The 16,929-nt window shown below is 45.6% G+C and overlaps 3 protein-coding genes across 3 annotated transcripts; 2 read left to right on the forward strand and 1 right to left on the reverse strand.

The window, feature by feature from the left end:
• Window positions 1-470: 470 nt before the first annotated feature.
• On the forward strand, window positions 471-2,683 carry N7495_006529 (putative MFS transporter Liz1/Seo1; the record flags this gene model as incomplete). The annotated part of the gene is made up of 13 exons (XM_057209180.1): window positions 471-642; window positions 699-756; window positions 814-952; window positions 1,007-1,085; window positions 1,143-1,329; window positions 1,388-1,493; window positions 1,555-1,679; window positions 1,746-1,790; window positions 1,847-1,950; window positions 1,998-2,053; window positions 2,107-2,222; window positions 2,279-2,509; window positions 2,566-2,683. The coding sequence occupies 13 exons, from the start codon at window positions 471-473 to the stop codon at window positions 2,681-2,683; spliced, it is 1,536 nt and encodes a 511-aa protein (XP_057062954.1).
• Window positions 2,684-4,981: 2,298 nt separating this feature from the next.
• On the reverse strand, window positions 4,982-6,204 carry N7495_006530 (uncharacterized protein; the record flags this gene model as incomplete). Its single annotated transcript, XM_057209181.1, has 3 exons — window positions 4,982-5,081; window positions 5,160-5,233; window positions 5,290-6,204. 3 exons carry the CDS (start codon window positions 6,202-6,204, stop codon window positions 4,982-4,984), a joined length of 1,089 nt encoding a protein of 362 aa, XP_057062955.1.
• Window positions 6,205-9,299: 3,095 nt separating this feature from the next.
• Window positions 9,300-14,249, forward strand: N7495_006531 (ubiquitin-binding serine/threonine protein kinase VPS15; the record flags this gene model as incomplete). The annotated part of the gene is made up of 3 exons (XM_057209182.1): window positions 9,300-9,513; window positions 9,569-9,689; window positions 9,743-14,249. 3 exons carry the CDS (start codon window positions 9,300-9,302, stop codon window positions 14,247-14,249), a joined length of 4,842 nt encoding a protein of 1,613 aa, XP_057062956.1.
• Between the last annotated feature and the right edge of the window lie 2,680 nt (window positions 14,250-16,929).

Here is a 16,929-nt window from a genome sequence, read left to right on the forward strand (position 1 = left end):
AAACCAGAACGCGTGTTCTCACCTTATCTATCAGCTGTCTCCGGCTTAATATTATGATGGCCACCTCGCATGAATTGCGCGAACAAGAACGACCGTAATTCGATGATTTGCATCTCAAATCCCCTTGCCGAAGATACGGTAGGATGCACCAATGTAAGCACGGAACAAGAAGTACAGGCTGAATCTCACGATGCTGCCTTCCTGTCCAATCGTCATGGCCCCGGGAGCAGTACACTTACCATGCGACTACCATTTCTCGTCGTGGCACTGGCGACGTCATTATGTACCTTGGAGATGCATCGTGTTCGCAGCATTTTGCCTACATAAAAGGTCTCCGGGCCCACAGTGCGAGTTTATGTATTGTGAATTTATGTATTTTACCTCAGCTCGAAGGTAATAAGGCTACAAGTTAAACTGCTCTCTTTCTTTCAGATTCTCCCTTGGTTTTTTCAGGGAACCTCGGACTCGTCATGTCCAGTTCCCGTATAGAAGTACGGGCGACCGATCAGTCGACCCAACCTTCAACAGAGAAGAAAAGCAAAAAATGGGTCAGCTATATATGGGATACCTTCGACAAACCTCCTGAAGAACGCCACCTTCTCTTTAAGTTGGACACTGCAATTTTAACATTTGCTTCACTCGGTAAACATTGTTCTAACTTGATCGCTCTGTAGTATAGGCTGATTCGCTTTGTCCAGGATACTTCGTGAAGAATCTTGATCAGATAAACATCAATAATGCCTTTGTATCCGGAATGTAAGTTCTTGATCGCATTTTATGCAGCGGAAGATCTGCATCTAACAGTCCTGACAGGAAAGAGGATTTGGGGTTGTATGGCAATGAACTCAACTACATGCAAACATGTTGGACCGTGGGTTATGTGATTGGCGAGATTCCAAGTAACCTGCTGTTAACTCGTGTCAAACCAAGATACTGGATTCCAGCTGCTGAGGTACGGCCCAAGTTGCACTTTCTCTCATAATTATCTTATACTAAAAATGCCTAGCTTCTTTGGACCATTCTAACCTTTGTTCTCTCGAGATGTAACACTCCGACTCAGTTTTATGTCATCCGGTTCTTTGTCGGTAAGTAGGACAAGCTATACACTGTCATATACCTATAAATTACTGACTAGTGGTCAGGTCTTGCGGAAAGTACCTTCTATCCTGGTATGCAGTATATCATTGGCTCGTGGTACCGCAAAGAAGAGCTGGCCAAAAGATCTTGCATCTTCCACGCAAGTAGTGGCATAGCCAGTATGTTTTCTGGTTATCTCATGGATGGAGTGTTCAAGCTAGGTGGAAGAGGAGGCTTTAAGGGGTGGCAATGGTAAGTCTCATCTATTGAAATCGAAAATATGTAAGGTTCCTTAATCTAAAAAATGCAGGCTCTTCTTGATCGATGGGTGCATCTCCCTTCCGGTGGCTCTCATGGGATTTTTTATCTTGCCCGACGTACCTGAAATTTCTAGTCCATGGTATCTTAGCAAGGAGGTAAGAGCAGACAAACACCGCGTGCTTCTCGACGGGGGCTGATACCAATACTCAAAACTAGGAAGTTGCACTGGCACAAACTCGGATGGATACTGAGGGAAGGCAGAAAAGAGGACCATTCACCAAGCAGAAACTGATAAGGATATTCTCTTCCTGGCATATTTATCTCCTAACCTTGCTTTATATGTAAGTCAATTTCACGGCTCCCGAGATCAGTCATTAGCTTTTCTTCAATTACCTGACAGTCACTAGTTTGTTCAACAATGGTGGTGCAGGTGGTCAGCCAGTCTTTCAACAGTAAGTCTACCCTGGACTCTATCCCATATCCTGCCTTGACTTATGATCGTTACAAGATTCCTCAAGAACTCCAAGAATCCCAAATACAGTGTAGGTCAAATCAATGCATATCCTACGGCCACATATGCAGTCCAGGTCCTGACCACTCTCTGTTATGCCTGTAAGTGACCTTACCATTACACAAAGACTGCAAGCTGACCATAACAGGGTCATCGGATTCGTTCCTCAATGGAAAACGTTGGCCACCTATAATATTCGGCGCTGTGAGTTGAATTTTCCTGTTCATTTCCAGAACTCTTACTTAAAAAAATCCTAGTGTGTCAATATCATAAGCTACGTGTCTTTGTCAGTGTGGAATATCCCAATCGGATGGAAATGGACTTGCTACATCATATCTGGGGCTGGATTCGGACTCAGCGGCCTGTGCATGGCGTAAGTCAGCTCAATACTTTACCTGCAAAGCGATATCTAATGAAGCGTTCTTATAGATGGGCTCATGAAATCTGCTCAGAAGACAACGAGGAGCGTTCTCTTGTCATTGGAAGCATGAACGAAATGGCCTATGTCTTCCAAGCCTGGATACCTCTCTTAGTATGGAAGCAGGTTGATGCTCCAGAATATCACAAGGGCTTTATTACCGTGAGCTGCTTGTCTTTCTTCTTAATACTTGTGACTTTCATAATTCGAAGTCTTGATGATAAGGAGAGAAAGTTGAAAGCGTAAGTACTCGATCTCATCATGAAATGTAAGCTTGACCTATTGTCTAACGAAGCAGCAGAGCTCAAGCAGCAAACGTCGAGAATGATGATCTTCTCTCAGACTCCACTTCTAGTTTTACGCCAGTGGGCACAAAGCCTCCAAAATCCCAAGGACCTGATGCTGTAGATATTTAATTGATCGGACTAGAGTTTCCTTCCCACTGAAGCAGAATTCCTCTATCGCGAGCAAGATAAAGAGAGCTACTCGCAATTATACGAGCAGCTCAGCACATATAGTGGCCAAGATGGTATAGTGGATTTCAAAGTTCTACGGACGGGCTTTAAGGTTACCTTCTAGTATATTTAGCTTTTGACCAAAGCTTGTTCTATCAACAGTCGAGCTTTGTAAATACACAATTCACCTCAATTAATTTGAGAAAATCAGTCGATCGACTTTAGGTTGAATAGTTGGATAAGTAAATAGATGTCATACCAAGTGATGCAGGAACGAGGATACTAATTCACGGAATATAATATTAGTCCGGGTATCCGGGCATAAGCCACTTACATACCATACGTAGTTAACCATTTATGTCCATTTTTGCTTGATCAATTATCCACCCCTAACTATTTAAATCTTTTCATCCAAAGTTATCCTTGGGATCTACCTTTTTTTCCCCCTTAAATGCTCTAATAGAACCAGGATTGATAAGTTATCCACATCAGTTAGTCTGAACTGAGTCAGTGAATCGACTATGATGCGACAAGAGGGGATAAGCGAGGTCTCGGCCGGTCCCTCGAATTGAGACAACGCGACAGGGGTGGAAGGGTGAAGGGGGCTGAAGCGAGATGTTTAATTTTCTTAATGTTTAGTAAATCGCTTATTGGTCAGATCAGCTAAATTCTTGCTATTTTCTCCATATTATCGAAATATTTCTCATCCTAAAAAGGATCGGCTAATTCAATCTCCTGTTCTTTTTTACGCGGAGTAGCGCAACGGCTTCATTTCCCATAGGCGGTCATAGCTCCCTGCCGATCCTGACAAATTATCGTCCCACATCTGGCATCCACCTCGGCAAAGTCCCGTTCGGATATGCGCAAGTGGAGCGTAAAAGTGATGATAAAGTACAAATAATGGAGTCGGTTTCAAGCTTCTCCGATTGCTCGTACTTTTTCCGTATTTCTCCTTATCTATTTTACCTTCTAGGGGGATAGACAAAAGGAATAATAGGGAGGAGCTCAAAGATAGACTGACTAGCAGGCTAAGTAGAGAAAAGAAAAGAAAAGGAAAAAAAGAAAAGAAAAAAAAATTAGAGTAGCAATACGTCTCATTACTTTATTTGATTGGCTATGTGGATCCTCCAAAGGGCGATAATCGGACCCTACAAGGGTATGTATCATCTTTCATACGACTTTGGTTTGACCTCATATCTGAGACTTATCAACCCCCAGGAACAGCCCTGGAGACTGTCAGCTACTCTGGAAATATGATAAGAGCAGAGATAATACATCTAAATGCAAGGAGGTACAAAATGCAGAATACAGGGAAGATATCTGCACAAGAGTCTGCAGAAACGTTAAAAAATCAATCAACTCCTCATTTTCCGCGCCAATTGAGCCAGCCCTAAGACTATCCAAGCCACAGAGGAGCCTAGGACAAGCGCTGGCCCTCGGGATAACATCCCCGAAAGTGGTCAGTGCCCCATTTGAAGTCTGTTCCCATAATGTCGCCGATCATGGGCCATGGGCCGAAGGAAGATCCCCTCCCGCCCGTATCTTAGCGTGTGATCAGGCTTAAAGTGGACCGCAGCAAGCGAGTTGGAAGATGACCAGGGGAGATGGTGCGTTCTACTGTTTTTTGTGGAGCTCTACTGAGTTCTTGGTGGGGTAGACTCCTTTTTTATTGCATGGCACCTTCAAAAAATGGTCGACATCTATAATCACACCGGCGCCTCGCTTGTAATCCAGTTCAATTCTGGACGCATGATATACCCTAATAGTTTTTATATCATCTGGTCCAATCATTTTTAAAAAATTAATACTTGGTTGATACGTGGATCATGGGTTATAAGAAAGAAAATAGTGAAAATTATGGTGCAATCTGTTCTGTTCTCCACCAGATAATCGACGACTCCGTTTTACCGCGCGCCAGCCTATGAAGGTGGAGTAATATCACACATGTTGATCAAGTAAATACTGATGTAGAGAGAAATAATCACTAATTAATGTTATTCTTTAGTTGTAGAATGTAAGTTTTAGTAATGCCGAAAAAAGAGCCACCGCGATCCATCCATAATGCACAGTATACTCCGTAAAGAAAAACTCGTTGGCCGAAAGTGGCTGAAAAAAAAAAGGAACACAACGCCGAAAAGTGAGGGCCCAGCCAAATATCTGGGTACTATGCTTGATCCGACAATTTACCCGAAAAATGGGCGTAGTGCCATGCTATAATGATCCAATGAGAAGCATTTCCATGCCTTGAGCCAGAATCCATCACCGCCATGCTGTAAGCCTTGATGGTTGAGCAGAAGCATCCTTGAAGCTCTTTATTCCTTCTAGAGGGACTCGTTGCGCTGTGTCTGGCGATGAGAGCCTATAATCACACTCTAATGAGTGCCTAGAGCCATACAGATTAGCATATCAATTGGAATATGAGAAGTGTTAGTCTTACTTGTTCAACGCATCTAATCTTGTAAATCTACGCTCACAAGACCTGCAATGATACTTGCGGATGCCACGGTGGATCTGCAGGTGATCAATAATCAGTAATGTGACATAGATTTCCTGAACGCTCCACTCACAGTATCTGTATGCCGTTTCAGATCGGCATTCCTTCCAAAAGTCTTATGGCACTCTCCACAGGGAAATGATTTTTTGCGTTTGGGATCGTGATTCCGTTCATGCTCGGTACAATTTGACCGTCTGGTGAAAGTGTTGCCACATATGCTGCAAAAATAAACCTTTGACGTTCTTTCTGAGGATAAGGTGCTGGGTTTACGGGTTTGTGGGCTGGTGGGGCTTTCGGTGGTTTCCCCACTGATATGGACATTCGGATAATCAGACGGTAATGGTGCGGGATTAGAGACAATTACATATGGCCTCTTACATACTGTCTCCTCTGGGGGTGTAGTCATAAAGCAGCCTGTGTCGATATTTAATCCGTTCTCAATTGGCAAATCGAGAGTGTTCATGGCGGCGGGGGCGTAGGCTTGATTCCAGTAGCGCCCAGTGAGACAATCTGTCGATGGAGGAGCAATTTCTGGAGTTGTTGGGGCTGTGGGTAGTACAGGACCCCAATTCCCAGGAATCTGCCCTACAAACGTTCCGAATGTGGAGTCATAGCTGGGAGATGCACTCATTCCCTGAGCACTATAGTAGCTGCTTGGAGAATAGGAGGGATCTTGAAAGAGTCCGTAGCAAGATGCATCGGGGAAATCATTGGACTTTGAAGGTTCATTGTACGAGCTCCCTGAAATTGGGAATTGATTCAACATTAAAGGCGCTGCTGAGAAATCGAATGCATTGGAAAAAGCCCTCAAGTTGTTGAAGGTGGGCTCCAAGCCAGATATGCCCAAGCCGATGGGAGCTTGGCCGTGAGAGGTTGTTGCAGACACCGGGGAAGAGTAAGCGGAAGGTGTATCGAGCGAAGGAGTATCGTCCAGTAGAGACGGTACCGTGGAGGAGGAGTGGTAGATTGAATCGGGTGTTTGATCCATATTGAATGAAGGCAATCCCAGTACTATGCGTCAAATATAAGGGATAAATCGATGTAGAACCAACTGAGTTCTATGAGTAAAATAACATATATCCAGAGGTCGCGACGGTGCCAATTATAAGTAACAGGTCAACGGTTGTAGGTGAGGTGGGTAGGTATACTTGAACGGTGGCTGAGAAAGTGTGCACAAGACCATTGGGAAAAAAGGATCATACCGCATTGAGTTCTCGGCGGTTCAATATTCACTAGTCCATAAGACAAGGCAGAATTTAAGTCGAAAGTGCTCATCAAACGCGGTGGAAAAACAAGTGGATAAGTGAGTGGGGAGGGAGGAAACTAAGGGCTGAGGGGCTATTCGGACTAGATTTGATAATAGCAGCCTAAGTCTGCAAGTCCTACGCCAGAATTTAGCGCCGGAGAACAGCGAGAAAATGCCCGATGTGCCCCTCTACAAATGACATGTCATCGCTCATTATCTTTTCCCTTTCGGGATAAAGCAGAAGGTACATCGCTTCCTTCGGGGGTTGGAAGAGAAGACGTGGGGCATAAAAATCAATAAAATCAGGGAATACAACCAGCATAAAGTGGCATTTTCTTCGGTTTGACAAGTGATATGGAGAAAAAACACTTCAATGTCCTGCGAATAAACGCAACGGCGGCTGCCACTTGTGGCCCTGGGAAAGGCTAACCATCCCTTCGATCACCGCCGGACTGGTCTAGCCAACAGCGTCGCGTCCCATATCTGCAGGGTGCTGAGCGATAGCCAAAGAGAAGCACTGAAAGAGCCCGGTATATTGGCTCCAAGTCTTGGCTGCATAACACTGGGACATTGGTATCGGTGATTGCTGGCCAGTAACCTACACAGCCGCCTAGAAAAGATGTGAAGATACGACGTAGGGGTAATCACTCTGCAAAGGTCCACCACCGCGATTGCCGTTGTATGCCGGTCTCTCTGAGCTGCTCGATCAATCTTTACTTTGCTTTCATAAATTATCCCCATTTACTAGCTTGAACAAAAGCTTTCCCTGGATAGTGAAAACATGAGAAACAGTCATCCAAGCACAAATTAACATCTAAGGTCTAGAAAGCAAAATGAGGCATTATGTTGAAAAAATTGACTATTCAAGATGAAGAAGAGGTGGATGCCGCTCACCAAATTAGGGCAAGTCGCGTCATGCATGGTCGTGCGTGGCTTTACCATAGAGGTAGTGGTCAAAACTCATAGAAAAAAGCCCCTTTCTCCAGCCGAACGCGTCGATCATATCCACGAGTCTATTCAATGCGCTAGTTGTCGCTCATATCGTTCCACATGGTCTAGATTTGTTCTTTCCTAGGGCCTAGACAATGTATTTCAATCAATGTATTGAATCCTGCCCTGGAAATAGTTGGATCCAGAGGAATTAATTAGTGGTAGGCTAGCAGCCTTACAAGCATGTACTTGAGTTATTTTCTTATGCATCGAATCCTGATCGACATACAAGAATAAGCATGAGTTATGCTCTGGGGCTGCTATGCAAAGTAGGTCAGTGCGCACGCGAGGCATTATCTGCGGAAATTATCATAAACAATGAAGTCAGCTGTCAAGTCAGCTGTCATATGGAAGCACCAAATTGTTCCAGAACACGGGAGAAGGTGATCTCTAGACCAGGGTTGGCAGGAACTACGTCAAGTGTTGAGCTCGGAGAAGATTGTAATCTACATAATCCAGAGCGGCCATGTGGCATGGATATATCGAAACCCCTTAACGTAAACTACAATTGCAATAAGCCTAAAACAAGAGGTACTGTTTTGTTTTCAATCAGATTATACTGATCCGTATGTAACGAAGAAATACAATCAAGAGCAACTATGATTGATTGATGTTCTCGGTGATGTGAAGCATCAGCCTTGAAAGGGGTTAGAAAAGTGACATCGGGATATGCTTGATACTTTGCTAGATACACAAACATGATCTCCATGCAGCCATCACAAGATTGAGAGATAGCTACGGAGCGTGGAAATTAATTGCGGGGTCACAAGCAGCCGCTCCACGAATGTGACTTACTTCTGATTCCGGACCTTGCCATCCAATCAATTCAGCCACCCTTATGTATAATATGCATATCGTCACAAATATGAAGCCACTTAATCAAAGTAGATGATCTGCCTTATCCATTTTCCATAAAAAAGGCCGTCATCGACAGGGGTTCCTCACCGAAATATCCAAAGTTCCCCAGTTGACATCAGTATGAACGATATTCGTCCAACCCAGGATTAAATTAAAGAGATTCTTCCAATGAAATGAGGTCTTCAGCCCCGGTGATTGATATTTTGCGTTCGTGCCAGAGGTGACTACGCATCCGAGCTACCTAGGTACTCATACAAGACACAACTACCACCGATCCCCGAAGAAAGCGTCGATGTTAACCATTCTGTCTGGCTTGGGCACTATCTGAATAATTGAACTTTCTTTCATTGCGTATTTTTAACATCAACTGAGAAAGAAAGTACCCCAATCCTCGGCAGGTTTGGCCGAGGATCATGCTGCCTAACAGGTGTCACACTAATCGCAGATATAACCTTCCAAGTTTGGCACTTGGATCTGCCAGCCCCGATTAGAGTGGAATATCTCCAGAAGAAATCGAGGTGAAAAAGAGCCTTGTAACAATTGTGAAATAAACACAAGGTTGAAGCACTTGAGGGGGATCATGGAATCTTAAGAAAACCTCACGTGCTTAGAATCCATAGATACAAGAACAACCTTTCAAAGAACCTCGGACCCTTCAGGGGTTGGAAGATGGGCAGGTGAATATATATAGAGTGACTCCGCCATTGATCCATTCATGTCCCGCGGTCTATTCCAGTATGACTCCTCATTTTAGGTATTCTCTGACTTGGATATGTTTGAGAGAATTGAAGAAATCAAAATTCAAATAAAATCAAGTTTGAATAAAATCTACGTTCAGGGTCTTGAGAAAAGCAATCAAGATTGAGATCTTGAAGTAACATCACTGACCGCCTTTTAGTCACGTGCATACGCGTCAAATGACCGCTTATCATCGTTCTATTCCGTACATTTCACTCTTTTTGTAAGGGAGATGAGCTTCATGCGAAATAATGGGTCAAGGTTACTCCCTCACCACCCTTTCAGCAGGGTCTGCGGGGATCGATGTCCCGGAGCTATCAGATTTACTGTATGAGAAGTCCATGGGTGGGGGCAGGTTCATGAAAAGCATCCGTGCCAGACAACAGAATGGCCTGGTCTTCGTCAAGGTGATCATGAAACCATACCCGACCATGCCGCTGGAGCCATATGTGAAGGCAATTATTCGTAAGTGCTGTCTTGGGCCAAAATTGGGTTGACTCGAGCTGACTATCCCCCGCAGGTGAACGTAAACTCTTATCTGATGTGCCAAATGCATTGAGTTATGAAAGGATCCTGGAGACAGGTCCCAGTGGATATCTTGTCCGTCAATACATACATAGTTCTCTCTATGATCGAATGAGGTACGGTTATCTAATCCATGGATCTTGAAGCGTGAGCTCTAATTGGTCTATAGTACTCGCCCATTCCTTGAACATATTGAGAAGAAATGGATCGCATTTCAGCTCCTGTGCTCTTTGCGTGACTGTCACGCATTGGATGTATTCCATGGTGACATTAAAACAGAAAATGTCCTGGTCACCTCATGGAACTGGCTCTATCTTTCTGACTTTTCCTCCTCATTCAAGCCTACCTTCCTTCCAGAGGATAATCCAGCGGATTTTTCTTTCTATTTCGACACATCTGGACGACGAACATGCTACCTTGCTCCTGAAAGGTTTCTTGTAGCTGGGGAAGAGCCTGGAGACCGTCATGTTAACTGGGCAATGGACATCTTCAGTGCCGGCTGTGTAATTGCAGAACTCTTTCTCGAGTCACCGATCTTTACGCTCAGTCAAATGTATAAGTATCGGAAAGGTGAATACAGCCCAGAGCATAGCCAGTTGAACAAAATTGAAGACCCCGAGATTCGGGAGCTGATCCAGCATATGATCCAGCTGAACGCAGAGTCCAGATATTCTGCTGAACAATATCTCAATTTCTGGAAGAATAAGGCATTCCCGGAATACTTTTACAGCTTTCTTCACCAATATATGTCCCTCATGACTGATCCATCTTCGGGGAGGACAAAGGTGGATGCAGAATCAAGCAATAGAGGCGAGACAGATGACAGAATAGAGCGAGTGTGCCTGGACTTTGACAAAATCTCATACTTCCTCGGTAGCTCCGTTCCAGGAACTCAAATTAAATCGAGTTCTGAAGCCTCCCGACTCACTGGGGAGATTTTCCCTGTGAAGCTCGATCTGCCAAGCGGTGATCACCAATCAACACAACCCCAGTTACAGACAGACGAGGGTTTTTTGATATTTCTCACCCTTGTGGTCTCCAATCTGCGAACGACAGCCAAGGCTTCAGCTCGAATCAAAGCCTGTGATATCCTTTTGGCATTGGCAGAAAGATTGTCGGACGAGGCAAAACTCGACCGCATCCTCCCATATATCATGTTTCTCCTGGCTGACAGGACTGACTCTGTCAAGGTTGCAGCAATCCGAACCTTGACTCAGCTACTGGAAATGGTCCGAGTTGTTTCCCCAGTAAATGCATATCTGTTCTCAGAGTATATTTTCCCGCGGCTTCAACACTTTATTATTTCTTCTAAGAGCAACCCCAGTGCCATGGTCCGTGCGGCATACGCCTCTTGCATCGCTTCTCTGGCACAATCTTCGCTGAGATTTTTGGACATGATCCAGGCGTTGCGTTCTGATACCCGCCTAGCATCGCTGGTTCCAGTTGGCTTTGAGCCTCGATGGGCAGAAGAAGCTACCTACCACAATCTCTATGATGTGGCTCGGATTGATCTTTTAGAATATTTTGAGGTACACACCAAGGCACTTCTCACGGACACAGATGCATCAGTTCGCCGGGCGTTCTTGGGATCTGTGTCCAGCCTCTGTGTGTTTTTCGGTAATCTGAAGTCAAACGAAGTTGTTCTTAGTCATCTGAATACCTACTTGAACGATCGAGATTGGATCTTGAAATGCGCCTTCTTCGAAAGTGTGGTCGGCGTTGCTGCCTACGTTGGAAGCACTAGCTTGGAGCAATATCTTCTACCTCTGATGATCCAATCCATGACGGAACCCGAAGAGTTTGTCGTAGAAAAGGTGATTCGCTCCCTCGCGGCGATGGCTGATCTGGGTCTGTTCCAACGCTCTACAATATGGGATTTGTTCCACATTACTATTGGGTTTCTGGTTCACCCCAACATCTGGATCCGTGAGGCTACTGTGAATCTGGTGGTCAAGTCAACCAAATTCTTGTCTGTCGCGGATATCTACTCTATTCTCACACCTCTCATTCGGCCATTTCTCAAAGTGGAAATTGTCGGATTTACTGAGGTGGAAATTTATGATGCTCTCAAACGGCCCATTTCAAGAAACATTTTTGACATGGCTTTTACCTGGGCTTCCAAAACTGACAAGGGCATCTTCTGGAAATCAGCGAGCCGAGATGGAGCATTTAGTCTGTCAGAGCCCGGGTCCCAAGCTTTCCGGGCAGCACGTCCATTATCCTTGAATGCACAGCCAAAAAACGAAGAAGATGACCAGTGGCTATCCCGATTGCGAAACCTCGGGATGAGCTCAGAGGATGAACCAAAGCTTATAGCCCTGAAGGACTACATTTGGAGAGTCTCCCTAAGGCAAATGAGAGCTAGCGATATCGAACGACCTGTTTCTTTGAATGATATCATCAATTTGACCCAGCATGATGTCGTTCCTCAGACTGTCTTCTTCGACAAAAATCTCAACGAGAGGTCGCGCAATGTCTCTCGAGACGGAAATGAAAGTCCCAAGCCCGAAGAACAGAAACCCAGAACTATTGCAGATGCATTGCTTGATGCTTCGACGACAATTGAACGCACGCCACCTTCTCATTCCAGACACATGCGATCAAGAAGTCAACTCCACAAGGAGATAGAATTTCCACACCCTAGTCGCTTGGATGCCGGAGCTACTTCTTCGGCTTCTTCTCCGCCACTAACATCGGCCCCCGCTGCTGGCTCTGGATATAAAACATTATCTCCACCTGGATCCGCCATTCATCCCCCTAGTCGCCGATTGAGTATAGGCCAAGAAAGCTCATCTATAACTCCCACAAATACTGATACGCTTTCCTTGCGGGACGCATCCGATAAAGTCCAACGGAAACCTAGCGCTATTAGTCTTCTAAATCGCAGCGATACCGGGAAATCACTCGCGGAGACGAGCACGAGTCCTGCAAATGCATTTGGCAAGGTTGATGCACCTATTCAGAGAGCAGGCATACCCCAACACTCCGCTCTCTCACAGGCTTATGAACATAAACCGGTTCAGGATGTTGCACGCCGCTATCGTGCCAATCATTCATACGCCGGTGATGACCCTGTGGTCCTCCGGCTTTTGGACAATGTGTTTGCAGAAAACTATCCGACCGATCTGTTTGATCTGGGGCCTTATGTCAAGGAGTTGGATCCTCGGCAGCCAATCCGTAAAGCTAATATGCAAGATCCTAACAAAGTATGGAGGCCCGAAGGGGATCTGGTGACAACCTTTGGCGAGCACAGTGGGCCGGTAAATCGCATTGCAGTGCCTCCAGACCACTCCTTCTTTGTCACTGCATCTGATGATAGCACAGTCAAGATATGGGATACGACTCGCCTCGAGCGAAATCTGACACCCCGATCCCGTCAAACACATCGACACGCAGCTGGAGCGCATGTGAAGGCGTTGACTTTTGTTGAAAATACCTATACATTCGTCAGTGGTGCCACTGATGGCAGCATCCACGCCGTTAGAGTTGACTACCAGAAAGTCAACGAGACTGCCAGGTACGGTAAACTTCAACTTGTCCGGGAGTACCAACTACCGACCGCGGAGGACGGGTCACCTGAGTACGCGGTTTGGATTGAGCATTTCCGCGACGAGGGCCAGTCAACTCTCCTCGTTGCTACAAACACCTGTCGTATTTTGGCACTCGACATGAAAACCATGTTACCGGTCTTCACACTGGAGAACCCTGTACACCACGGCACCCCAACTACTTTCTGCTGCGACCGCAGGCACACTTGGCTGCTTGTTGGAACCACTCATGGAATTTTGGATCTCTGGGATCTCCGGTTCCGCGTGCGACTGAAGGCCTGGGGAATCCCAGGCTGGGGATCGATTCACCGAATTCAACTACACCCCGTGAAGCCCCGCGGACGCTGGGTTTGTGTATCCAGCGGAGGAAGCCATGGCAACGAAATCACCGTGTGGGACATAGAGAAGTTCCGCTGCCGGGAGGTGTATCAGGCAACTCCCCTGGGTACAAATGACGGCGCTCCTAATGGTAATAACCGCAGCTCGCGTGCTGCCAGCAACCGCCCGCACCGAACAACTCCAAAGGACTTCGAGGCATGGCCTGTTGACGAGGACCGCCCAGAAGGCATGCTCAGCCGTTTTGTCAAAGCCAATTCAGCTGGAGAGGGTATGCCGCCTCCCATTGGAGAGCCCGGCTCGGCACCGCCTACAAATACGCCGATTGGTGACAGACTGGGAACATGGGCATTTGCTGTTGGTCTTAACATACCTGACGACGAAAAGTCTAGTAGTAGTAGATGTGGATACATCTTGTCAGCAAGCTGCGACCGAAAGATTAGATTCTGGGATCTCGCGCGACCAGAGTTTTCAGGGATTGTCAGCGGAATGGATGCCGTCTCGGATGGAAATACAGCCGTGAAGCCACGCTATGAGATAACTCAGCCTGGAGCCAATCTACTGATCCTGACGGAACACCTCCCAAATACGCCTGGTACTAGCAATGGAGGGAACCAGAGCTCTCGTAAGGGTGCAAGTCCCCGTCCACCACGCAGCACAGTCATTAGTCTCCAGCAGCAGCAGCTTCTCAAGAGTCATTTGGATATCATTCAGGATGTTGCAGTCTTGCGACAGCCGTACGGCATGATCGTGAGTGTTGATCGGGCGGGGATGGTCTACATATTTCGATGAGTGCTCTTTATTTTATTTTGGTTTTATCTTATTTTTTTTTTCGCATAGATGATCTAGCAGAATAGAGATACCCATACATAATAAGATGATGTGTCAGAATTCAAGATTCGCTAGTATTGTCTCTAGAGCTCTGTCTTTGGTACCGTAAAAATTATATACCTGATAATAGTATCCTCCTTCACGGTCATCCAATCTCTGGCGGCATTCGATACTCCGTGTAACAAGCGCTCTGTCGCCGAAAGAGGGCATATCAAGTGCTCATAAGGTCATAATAAGTGATCCGCATCCAACAAAGATCCTGTTCATCGCGATCTTCCGTACGCTCCGGTCTCATGCTACTCAACCTATTTAGACAAATTAACTTGACGAATCCACTACTTAGAATATCATCCGGAGGAACAGTCCCTCTAGTGGCAGACTGCATAGCTTCTTAATCAACATATAGACAGTAGTTAGTTATAACGCTACAACTCCTTGGCATTAGTGCCTTGTTCCCACTGCGGTGCTGTAACAGTCCATTCCTCGAGATGCTCGCAGACGATAAAAGGATGAGCTCTGTCAAAAGTAGCCTGATTTCACAAACTTGGTACTCAATGCTCTCGAGCATATCGAGACCGTTGTGTTATCTCAGCGAGTCTTCGATATAAAAGCGGAGGCGGCTCATAGATTCTCCCCAGTCCTTCTTACCTTCGTATGTGCAGCGGTAGATTATCCAGCCCCATATCCTATGGCTATTTTCTTCGAGCTTCCTCTCGGATCTGTCGGCATTGTTGGAGTCTGTTTCCGTGTTTAGCGTTCGTTGCGAAGGGCTCTTGAGATGTTGAGCGCGTATCCGAACCCATTCTGCCAGATTAACAATAATTCACCAAGACTAGGGTAAATTTTTACTTGAACTAGAATAAAAGTGATTCATTTGCATAGATTTCGGCGAGTGGTAGAAGTGGCTCGAGGAGATTGACTCGTAGTTGAGTAGATGACCATAAATGAAAGCTTCTTATTGGCCAATATGGGTAAACATATCCTACTGCTTTGTCAGCATGAGGCAGAATAATTGAGCTCAAAATCAAGCCTAAGGCATTGCATTCTCCTAGATTTCCATGGACGCAAGGGAGTAGTATGCTACAAACTACGTATGTTATTCTATGTAATAACTTTACAACGTGACAGGTACAATGCAGGTGAAGTGTTGAAAACACTGCAAACCCATAGTTGACATCCAAATCCAAGATTCCCCTCTTTTTTCTACAATTTAGATTTGTGATTGGACCACATATCATCGATATTCTGCACCTAGAACGGCGGAATTATGAAGTCGAGACGATGAGCCCCGCCGCATCGAGCATGAATCCATGGATCAGGTTCGCGTGAACCGTGGATTCTATTTTTACTGAAAATTAGACTTCTAAGTTCTTGGTCCAAGTGGAGGTACTTGGTATAATGTCCAAGGTACATTGGTAATGGCCCAAGCCACCATACAATAAACTGTCTAGGATACATAGTTCACAGGTACTGGAAACTGGGACTGATTATAAAGACGAAACACCGAACGAGTTTAGGTTCCAACACAAGAAAGTGACAAGAGAGTATTTCTTGGCATCCCACACAATGCACCTATCAAGCTCATGTGCGAAAGTAGAAGGATCTATGGAAATTCTCTCCCCTGATCTCCTGAGAGGTGAGAAATTGACAAAAGTACGAAGAATGGGGCATATCGTACTAAGCGATGGAACCAGTGGGTTTTTCGAAGGGTCGATTAGTCAGATCGATCCATATCGCGAGTATTCTCCTCTTTTCCTCTTTTCCTCTTTTCCACTGTTTTCAAGGGCGGATCGGTTGGCTGGGCCGGTTTCGTTTCACGTGGATCTGGCTCGTATTCCGCGAATGACATGCGCCATGCCCAGTGCCCAGTGCCATCCTGCATTGGATTAAGTTAATTGACAGTGGAGTAAGATGATACAAAGTTGACAGGGAACGTTGCAATGAAAACGTCTCACCTTTCAACCCCAGCCCTTGTTATTTTCTGTCACAATGGATGTCTGAAGATGTGAACCGCCAGCCCCTCAGGGCTAGAACTGGTAGGAAGTCCCGGTGGAAATCCAGGGGGACTTGAAGACTGCACGATCCAGTTTTAATTGAACGTGGGTCTGTCAGGGGAAATGCACCATTCAGCGATCCGGAAGCGATGGACGGGACGCAGCATACATAGCATTTTGCCCCAGCCTTCAAGCCATACACAGAAGGCAATCAGGTACGCAGTCCTGTATTTCTGTCCAGAACCTTGTAATTTTGACAATCACTTAGTCCCGACCTGGACTAATATTTGATTGACAAGACAAGCCTATTTCTCTGTCGATACGAGAAGCGTCATTATTTCCCCTCGCCGCTTGCAGGCGAGACATGACAGCCTAGGATGATGTCTTGCATTGCGTTCGTGTAGTAGCGTATTAAAAACGGTCTTCTCAAGGGTTTCATTGTTTTTAAACAATGTGATTAGCCAATTCTTGACAAAGATTTGATTAGTCGAATCTGGGATGTATGAGAAGAGGGGAATGAGAAGAGGTCAAAAGAGGCGGTCAACTTGAAACTCGAGCCTGCAGTATGCAGAACTGGATGTATCAATTGAAGGTGATTAAATGCATACATTTGTATGATTACGATTTCATTTTAATCTTGTCTTTCA

This window comes from Penicillium taxi, assembly GCF_028828555.1.
Source record: "Penicillium taxi strain IBT 34144 chromosome Unknown utg000004l_segment0_segment0, whole genome shotgun sequence".
NCBI lineage: Eukaryota > Fungi > Ascomycota > Eurotiomycetes > Eurotiales > Aspergillaceae > Penicillium > Penicillium taxi.